The following is a 10,458-nucleotide window of genomic DNA, read 5'->3' on the forward strand; positions in this document are numbered from 1 at the left end:
AGGGGGGCCTCTGGATGTCTGAGCACTGGAACCGCAGGGGCTGTGCTTGTGGCCTGTTCCCAGGGCATTTGGGGGTGCAGTAGGAAGGAAACACAGCTCAAGGCTGGGTCTAGGCACGGTTCTGCCCCCACCCCCTGTGTCTTGCTACCAGAATTCCCTTCCAAAAGCCCAGTGAGGGTCCCACCTCCAGGCAGCTCAGACACTCTCAATAGTTCCCACGGTGCACCCTCCTCACCCCTGAGCCTCCTATTAAGGATCCTTTGGCCTCCCTCACCTGCTAGAATCTCACCTGCTTACTAAACCCCAGCTCCAGTAGGGCCTCCGTGTCCTGGCTTTGCTTCTCTTGGAGTAAATCTATCTACCTTGCCTTCTCCTTAGATATCGGTGTCTTCTCTGTGCTCAGTTAGTTCTGGAGTAGTGCAGGCAGGCGGTGGGCTTTTTCTGCTCTGTCCCCCACACCGCCAGGGCTTAGCACACTGCCCAGGACACTCAGGGCCCTGGGTGGACAGGTGATTTGTTGTTGTCCAGTCGCTAAGTCATGTCCGACTCTTCGCAACCCCATGGACTGTAGCCTGCCAGGCTCCTCTGCCCTTGGGATTCTCCAGGCAAGAATACTGGAGTGGAAACATGCACACTAACATATGTAAAATAGATAGCCAGGGGAAACTTGCTGTGTGACTCAGGGAACTCAAACTGGGGCTCCGTGACAACCTAGAGGGGTGGGAGGGAGTGGGAGATGGGGCACGAGGCTCAAGAGGCAGGGGATATATGTATACCTGTGGCTGATCCATGTTGATGTATGGCAGAAACCATCACAATATTATAATTATCCTTCAATTAAAAATAGATTTTAAAAAAGAGAAAAATGTAACGTGGACACATTTTGCTGAAAAAAGAAAAGAATACTGCAGTGGGTTGCCACTTCCTTCTCCAGGGCATCTTCCCAACCCGAGGATCAAACCCTAGCGTCCTGCCTTGGCAGGCGGGTTCTTTCCCACTGCCACAGGGAAACCCTAGACAGGTGGTCAGAAGGAAGCAATTTGAGGAGATGGAGCAGGGTCCCCCCACGGAGCAGGCAGTTCCCCCTCCTGGTTTTCTGTCTCCCTTTCCAAGTTTCTTCTCTGAATCCCCATCCCATGCCTCAGTCTCCGCTTCCTTAGGGGAGGGTACCAGCAGATGCTCAAAGTTTGGGAACCACCCCCAGATGGATAAGGCCAAAGAAGTTCCTCCCCCCAAAATATCATCTCCCCTGGGCCTTCCTCCTTCAGGAATACCTAAAACCCGCCCACCGGAAGCATGCCTCTATCAGGAAAAGGACACATGGATTTAGTCTCATTTCAAGCTGGTTGGGTTCTGGGCTCTTCGAAGATGCTGGGGTGGAGGTGGGGGTGTAATTGCAGCTTTTCATGCCTGGCAGGCTCCTGAGGCCGCAGGGCTCTGACCACACAGCCAGACTGGGAGCCAAATAGCCTGGGTTTCTGACTCTGGCGCCATCGAGTGGGGTGACCTTGGGCTGCCTCCCTCATGTTCCCCATCTTTCCCAAGCAGTGTGGCCTCTGGCCCATCCCTCCCATCCTCACTGTCTGTCAAGACTCCGGGCCAATGGCGTCTGGGAACAGCGTCCTGCTACCTTTCAGGGCCCAGCTCAGCCCCGGGGGTGGCAGTCCCTACGCTGCTGTCACCGTCAAGGCTTCTGCCAGAAGGCGTCTGAGAAGGCCACTTCTCTGGGGAGGCCTTCTGCTCCATTTTTAGTTTGGATAGGAGTTTAGTGAGGCATGGTGGTGGTTTAACCTATTCAAGGACTGATTATGTCAGCTTCCCACTCAGTAGCCCTCACTGGTTCCCCACTGCCTGTACGATCAAGGATATACCCTTTGCCTTCTTAACATACAAAGCCTTTTCTGTTCATGTCTCAATTTACATCGTCACTTCTCTGGTACTGTCCTCTCTTCATCCTTTGTGCCTCTTTTGAGATATCATTCTTCTCACCTTTCTGCCTTTCTGCTTTTGCACCCACCAGCCCCTCTCTATCTGGAATACCTTGCCTCCAGAAATCCTTACCTTGCCTTCAAAGCCCAACTGAAATGTCACCTCCTCCAGGGAGTTTGCCTAGATTACTCCTTGGCTTCTCATCAGCAGCATCAAACCCCCAACAGAAATAATTGGTCTCTTTCTGGTGCTGCTTTGGCCCCTCATGCTGCCTTCCCAGCACTCCTCAGGAACAGCAGTGTGTGTGTGTGTGTGTGTGAAGGGTATGTGTGGGCATATTTGTGGTAATATTTATATGTGTACCCCTCCTGATCCCCACATACTTGCATTTAGGGCAGGAGCCATGTCTTGTTTTTGCCCAACTCTCCAGTTCTTGACACATAGTAGGCACTCAGAAGAGATGAATGATGTGGGAAGACAACTCTATTGTGGGGTTCTCACAGTATGCAAAGGGAGCTCTGGGGTGTGGAGCATAAGAGGGCAGAGGGAAGAGACAGAGACACCAGGAAGAGAGCAAGGGGGTGGGGCAGGGCTGTACCACACCCCTTAAGTGGCATATACAGAATACACATGTCTGGGGTGACATGTTATATAACACAGATGTGAAGGTAATGTTTCGTGATGCTCCGAGTACGTGATCCCAAGTGCCTCTGTCCTCACCTTTGTGGTCACCAGCCTGGCTTCTCTTCCAGGCTGTATCTGTGCTCTCGCCACCCCACTGATCACCCAGGCTCTGGGCTCCTTTGGAGATGCAGGAAGGACATGGCAGGAGGACAGGGTCACTGCTGGTCTTGGGAGGCCCCCTCGCTGCTGGAAGTGAGAAATGATGCTCCCCTGCGCCCCCCAACACACACACCCATCTTCCAGGCCACATGGAGCCCTACACAACACAGCCTTGTTAACATTTAAGACCAGTAGGTGGGGATGTGTTATAAACTTGGTGGCAGAAAATGAGCTTTATTGGAATCCATTCTGAAGATAGCTCAATGCTTGGCTGCGGGAGGTAAGGCCACTTTGGAGTACCAGGGAAGGACCTGGGTATCTCCTAGGTCCTCAGTGGGGGCCTGTCTGAAACCGATAGACCCCTCAAGCCTGAGATCAGCCATAAGTACTTGTGATGCTGCAGACTGAGACCCAGAGAGGCACCAGGGCAGAGGGATGGAGTGGCCGGTGGAGGGGGTCTCTCTTTGTTGCCCTGCCCACAGTGATGTCCATTCACAACCCTGAAACTAAAAGAGATCGCAGAAGCTTCAATCCAGCCCTCGTGTAGAGGTGGAAATGGACACTCGGGCAAGGACCAGCCAAGGTCATCCTGCCAGTTCATTCTGGAAGCAGAACTAGTGCCGGAGTCCAGCTTTCGAGACTGGCAGTCTGCTCCTGGCCCCGTGGCAGAGGTCCCACCTCCTCTGTCATACCCTCTGTCTGCGGCTTCGGCTTCATGCAAAGATACACTCCTGGCCTCAAGCTAGCCTCGGGTCCCACACAGTCAAGATAATCAATCACCAGTAGTGTTAACAAACCTTGCCAAGTACTCCAGAGGGCACGTGGATGGGCTCAAAACCTAGTCATCAACTCCTTTTCATGAGCTTGAAGTCCAGTTGGGGAGAGGAGAAAAAAGACTCTGATTCTGACATTCGAGGCAGTCTGGAATCAGAGTCCCCAGCATCCAACAGATAGGGCTTCAAATCCGGACTTGGTCATCACCTGCTGTGTAGCCACAGGACAGTCATTCTCCCTCCAAGTCTTGTTTTTCTCCTCTGCCGAGTGACAGCAGGTGATGCCCAGCCTGCCCCCCTTCCAGTTCACTGGCTGTGCCACGGAGAAGCCTCTGGTCACCTCCCTGGTCTTCCCATCCTTGGAGACCAGCCACGGATGCTAACGACTGGATACGATTCTTCCTCTCTGGCCCTTCCCCAGATCTTTACTTCTTCTTTGCTAGTGCTCAGCACAGAATTTTAATAAGAGATTAATGAACCAGTTGTGGGTTTGTTGTGTTTTTGTTTTTTGGAAAATTTTTTTTTTCTATTTTCCTGCTCTGTCTTTTTAAATGAAAAGTGGGCCTCCTTATCATCAATTCACCTGGCGATGCCATACTCCAGCAGTCCCCAAGGATGGGGCAGTGTATCGGGGAGCACCAACGCTCTGTCAGCTACCGCATCCATCTCCAGAGGATCACAGGGCTGCCAGGGTGGGAAAGGATGCCCTAAGATAGGTGTGGCCTCGCGGGAGACAGGCTGAGTGTCCAGAAGTCATTATCTCCTTTCCTCTGCTGTGTTCACCCTTTTCTGATCCACCACCACCTCCCCAGCTCCGCCTTCCCACACCTCCACCCCAGGTCCTGCTGGCTGGCAGACAACCCAGCAGGATGAAGTGGAAAATGGAAGCAATTACCTGGATTATTCAATGCTTGTTACACAAATGAATGAATGCAAGAATGAATAATTCAGTGCAAAAAAAAAAAAAAAGGTAATTGAAGAAAAAATTTTTTGTCCAAATTATCTAGATAATTATCTGCTTTTGCAAAGTTCTGCTTTTTATCAAACTTAAGTCCTTTCTGCTTCATTCTCGCCCACACTTTTTTTGGCCCATGAGGGTGGACAACTGGTTACTGTCTTCTCTTGTGTGATTTCCTGGTCCATTCAAGCTGTAGGGCAGTGGGTAGGCTGTGTGCTTGCTGGAGGAATTTCTCAGTTTGTGTCTGTTTCCTGAGCCCACCATTTAGGATCCTTGGGGCTAGGAGAGTCACCTGGATAGAGGATGATGCTCAAAATGGTCCAGGTTCTCAGAGGCATCTCATCCAAGGATCCAGGTCTGAACATCATCAGACCCTATAGGATGGGCCCCTCACTCTGGGAGGGAACAGGCAGCCAGGGCACCCTTAAGCCTGACCCCCTTCCCAGGGACACCACCCTGGAGGTGGTCAGCCCTTAAACAGAATCAGCCAGAGTCACATTGAGTGACAGCCTCACTGCTATTCTGGGGGAAGAGGGGAAATGATTCCTGCCCACAGGGAGTGCCTCCTATGGCAAGGGAGACACTCTCATCTTCAGAGAGACCCCAGTCTGATGAGGGAGGCCCCAATCTGACAAGAGAGGCCCCCATTTGACGGGAGGGGCACTGCCCCAGCCCTCAAGGGTGGCCTTTGTCCTCCTGCACGTTGAGGGTCCGATGGTGAGAAACAAGATGACCTTGTTGGCCCAGCAGTTGTAGGACCCCACTTTTCAGGCCTCCCTTCTCCTTCCCCCCAGCCTCCAAGACTGTTGAGGAGCCTGGCTCAGGGCCAGAAGCAAGTGTATTTTTGGCATCTTGGGACAGATGATGCTGCAGACTTGTCACGGCAGGAGAACGGTGTCAGTGGGAGCTGGCAGTGCAGTGCGCTCAAACGCACGCCCACACGGTCACGGGCACTCACCTGGATGCTTGAGGCTCCCAACAGTTCTTTGGAATTTAGCTTCGCGATATTTGATTCTCCCAGCAGCCGCCAGGTAAAGGCAGCAACTATGATCCCATTTTACAGAGGGCAAAGCTGAGTCCCAACAGAGTCCTGGCCACACCAGCTCTTGCCGTCAGGTTTTCTGACCCTGAATATGGAGGTCTTCTTGCCCTACCCCTCTGTTTCATGCATATAGGGAATCAGCCCAGACAGGCACCAACGGCCACATGCCCACGTACCTGAGTGAGGCCCACCTATCCCACCCCACTCAGCTTGCCAGTCCTTTAAATGAGTCACATTCTTTTTTATGTCAGAGCCTCTGTACATCCTGTTCCCTCTGACCAGAACACTCTCCCACCCCATCTCCTACTCAGCCTCCAGGCCCGAGTGTATCCACACTTCCTCCCGGAAGCCCGCCAGATTCTGAGTTGAACACAGACCGACCATCCCCTGCCACCCTTTCGTTTTGCCTTTTTTGTAAACTGCACTGCCCGGCCTCCCTGCTGGCTGTAAACTTGGATGGACCTTGAAGGTATGGATCACTTGCCTGCTGCTGTATCCCCTGGGACCTATCAAGATGTTAGGAATAAAGTAGGCATTTAATGGTTTGTCAGATGAGTCAATGGACATACAGTCACTCAAATACATGTGGCAGAGACCTCTTCCTTGTCTCTCAGCAAGTATTCAGCTAGTGGCTACTGTTCTAGTTACTTGGTCTTAATCCATGAATATAGCAATGTAGCAAAAAGTCCTATACTCCTGGAGCCTTATTCCTGTGCAGGTGGAAGGGAGGCAGATAGTAAGAAATAAATGTGAAAGTGCAAGTCGTTCAGTCGTGTCCAACTCCTTGTGACCCCATGGACTGTACAGTCCATGGCACTCTCCAGGCCAAGATACTGGAGTAGTGGGTAGCCTTTCCCTTCTCCAGGGGATCTTCCCAACCCAGGAGTTGAACCCAGGTCTCCCGCATTGCAAGCCGATTCTTTACCAGCTGAGCCACAAGGGAAACCCAAGTAATAAATACATATGATAAATAAATTATATGATGTGTTAGAAGGCAACGAGAACCAAGGAAAATAAGAAAAAAGGTAGGGCATGGGAATTGGGGCTTCCAGTGTGTGTGAGTCTGTGGGAAGGGGTTGTGCAGTATTTATAAATGAATGGTTACTTGATTAAGTGTCATTAAGCAGACATGAATGAGTCAAGAGAACAAACTAAGCGAATGCATGAATATCACACTTGGACCAGTCCTAGGGCAGGGCTGAGTACCATTCCAGACAGCAAGGAGCCAGAGGGGCTGAGCGCGGGGGAGGTATTGTGGGCTGGGGAGGGTGCAGGGAGGTTAGGGGAGTAGGGAGGCCCTTGGGAGAAAATGAACTGGTGAGTGAAATGGGGAGCCGTAGCAGGCTTTGGAGTGGGAGTGACCTGAGCTGCTGGGAGCTGCAAGCTTGCAGAGCTCCAGACCTGTGGGGGTGGAGAACCCACCCCCGGTGCCACAGAGAGGGACCTTCCTCTGCTCTCTTTATAACCCCTTGCCCCTCACCATCCTGGCTGTGACTGTCTTTCCTGCCATCCTGCGGCCATCCTGTCAGAGGCAGGACCACGGTGTGCAGGGGGCAGGCTGCTGCAGAGACCACCCAATGATTGGCAAGGCTGGCTTCCAGACACATCCGGCCAAATTGGCAACGGCCATAGGCCTATTCTGTGGGCTCAGGCCTCCTGTCTATAAAATGCGGCTGCAACCAAACCCAGTCTGTCCAGATCTCTGAGAAGTCCCAGGGGCAACTCCAGATCACCTGTTGCTTTGACCCCCTCTGCTTGTCCATAGCATGTCTGCCGGGGTTCGGTTGGTCACCTCCTCCTCCCACGTCCAGCCCCCTGCTGTCACGAGATTGCAGGAGCCCACGCCTCTTAGCCAACACGGTGAACTGCCCCCAGGCTGACCCACACTCTCCCCTGCCCTGCCTCCCCTGGGAACAGAGAGACATGTGGGGCCTTTGTCCAATAGGAAGGAACTCTTGGATAGGGAATAGGAAATTTTGCCATTTTCTCAGCTGCCAACACAGCAGAGAAATGATCTCAAATTTTCTGTGGCTATTCTCTGCGGGAGAAAAACTGCCAGCCACCAGGCCCTTCCATGAAGCCTAATGCTGGGCAAAGGGGGCTGGAACTGGAGGGGGTGGTCAGATGAGAAGCAGGGGTGGGGGCCAGGCTGGCTTGGCACAAAGGACTGGGCTCACCACTTGGCTGCAGCCTTCCTGTCTGGGAAGCCCTTCCCCACCCAGCCCCGCTGACCATGCACATGGGTCTGAGCAGCAGTTGGACTATCTAGTTACCTTCACAGTCACTTACTACTAACAGAGCACCTGATATGTGTCATGGCCTGTGCTGGACACCCTTGGAGCCAGCAGTCGGCTGTCCGGTTTCTCCTGAAGCTCAAAATTCTCTTTTTCCACCCCCACCCTCTCCCTGTACTGAGCTCTAACACCAAACTGCCTGGCTTTGTCCATCCCCTTGTGATTTCTGGGCCAGTTGCTTAACCACTATGCCTGTTTCCTCATCTGAAAATGATTATAAAAACATCCAGCTTAGAGGGCTGTTGTGATGATTGAGTCATTATTCCAAGTCAAATATTTAGAATAGCGCCTGGCACAGAGTGTCCGAAAATGATAGTTCTCAGTATTATTGTTACTGATATTATCAGCGCCTGCCAGACACCGTGTTAAAAATGTGAAAATGAAGACAATACAAGTCCTGTCCCACGAGGAACTTCTAAGGTGGTGTCCCGAGGAGATGAGCCGCTTCTGCACAGACTGGGATGAAATTCTGCCTCGGATGTGCTGGAAGGGATACAGAGTCCGTGAAGGGAGAAATTGTGAATCTGCTGGAGAAATCGGAGGAGGCTTCGGGGAGGAGATGCCACTGCAGATGGCTTTAACAAGTTCAGGAATCCTGCCTCTCAAGACTAATCGATCAGCATCCATTGTGTGTTCAAGACCCTGAGGGAGACAGAAACACAGGACAAAAGTGGTCCCCGGCTTACCAGCTCTGAGTCCAGCACGGAAAGAGCCACAGCTGCCTGTGAGGGAATAGCAGGCCAGGGGCTAAGTGTAGGGTAACCTGGATGATCTCTTAAGATTTCTCAGAACTTTGACCCTGTGTTCCATGGAGCACGAGGGAGCTGTGGAGCACTGTGGAGCGAGGGAGTGGCTTGATCAAAGCAGAAATCAAACAACAGTGACTTGACTGGGGGCAGTTTGCAGATGGTAGCAATGCTAAGGAAGGTATTCGAGGAGCCGATCTCGGGGGCTGAAAGTAAGGGCTCTTGGGATGGGGGATGACCACTGGAAGTCATCAGAGGTGCCACCGCATGGCAGAAGGCCCACTCTGAGAAGCAGGGAGGTGGATCTGAGAGCTGGCTCTGCCTCTTAGCTCTGACCTCTCTTTTCTACTCCTTGGTTTCTGCCTCTGTAAGACCAGATGGCGGACTTCCCAGGTACTGTGAGTGGTAAAGAATCCACCTGCCAATGCAGGAAAAGTAAGAGATACTGATCTCTGGATTGGGACAATCCCCTGGAGAAGGAAACGGCAACCCACTCCAGTATTCTTGCCTGGAGAATCCCAAGGACAGAGGAGCCTGGTAGGCTACAATCCATGGGATCACAAAGAGTCAGACACGACTGAAGTGACTTAGCACAACATTGGATGGCAAATGGGGAGTCCATAGCATGTGGCTTAGTAGTTGGAGCTTTTTTGTTTATTATTATTATTTTAGCAGCTGAAGTCCAGAGAGCAGAAGGGCTTCCCTTCCTAGGAAAGCAGTCTCAAGCCTCGCCCCACCTTCTCGGGACCTCTGCCTCCCTGAGTGGAGGAGGCCTTCCTGGGAACGCAGCTAGCCCCAGCCCACGCAATGCCAAGGTGGTACCTGGCCATCAAGGCTATGGCATCTCAATATTTGCATCTCCTCCACAGCAGCCCCAAGCTGGGCGTAAAAGCTGCCTGTATACCATCACAGCAGGCAGCCGGTGCCATTGCCAGAAATAAGATCTAGGGGTGTAAGAAGTTTCTGACAGAGCCCAGGGGCCCCTGAACTTCTTCCTCTGGTGCCTCCTGCAGCCTGAAAGCTTGTGGAGACCCCGATCCCAGAGCTGACTCCTCCTGCTTTTCAGTCTCGAATTCCTCATCTGCGAATGGGAAGAAAAGCAAAAGCATCCTGTATGGTTGTTGGGGCCTGGAAGCAGAGACGTCACCTTGCCGACAAAGCTCCATATAGTCAAAGCTATGGTTTTCCAGTAGTCATGTACAGATGTGAGTGTTGGAACATAAAGAAGGCTGAGCACTAAAGAATTGATGCGTTCAAATTGTGGTGCTAGAGCAGATTCTTGAGAGTCCCTTGGACTGCAAGGAGAGCCAACCAGTCAATCTTAAAGGAAATCAACTCTGAATATTCATTAGAAGGATTAATGCTGAACCTGAAGCTCCAGTACTTTGGACAGCTGATGCGAAGAGCCAACTCATTGGAAAAGACCCTGATGCTGGGGAAGATTGAAGGCAAAAGGAGAAGCGAGTGACAAAGGCTGAGACAGTTAGATAGCAACACTGACTCAATGGACATGGATTTGAGAGAATTCTGGGAGACAGTGAAGGACAGAGAAGCCTGGCAAGCAGCAGTCCATGGGGTTGCAAAGAGTTGGACACAAATTGATTATTCAATAACAATGGAAAATAGTCAGAACTCAGTCTCTATAACCATTTATAATTCATCATGAACCCTTCAGTTCAGTTCAGTTCAGTCACTCAGTTGTGTCCAACTCTCTGCGACCCCATGAATCGCAGCACGCCAGGCCTCCCTGTCCATCACCAACTCTTGGAGTTCACTCAAACTCACATGCATCAAGTCGGTGATGCCATCCAGCCATCTCATCCTCTGTCGTCCTCTTTTTCTCTTGCCCCCAGTCCCTCCCAGCATCAGAGTCTTTTCCAATGAGTCAACTCTTAGCATGAGGTGGCCAAAGTACTGGAGTTTCAGCTTTAGC

The 10,458-nt window shown here is 51.7% G+C and overlaps 1 protein-coding gene across 1 annotated transcript in view; it reads right to left on the reverse strand.

Annotated features, from left to right (window-relative positions):
• The window catches only part of LOC105004177, a 35,538-nt gene that overhangs the window by 17,603 nt on the left and 7,477 nt on the right, over positions 1-10,458 (reverse strand). Inside the window, 1 exon segment of the mRNA XM_010861706.1 lies at positions 8,466-8,501. Coding sequence (XP_010860008.1) covers positions 8,466-8,501 — 36 coding nt within the window.

The sequence above is a fragment of the Bison bison genome, unplaced genomic scaffold, assembly GCF_000754665.1.
Source record: "Bison bison bison isolate TAMUID 2011002044 unplaced genomic scaffold, Bison_UMD1.0 scf7180017864472, whole genome shotgun sequence".
NCBI lineage: Eukaryota > Metazoa > Chordata > Mammalia > Artiodactyla > Bovidae > Bison > Bison bison.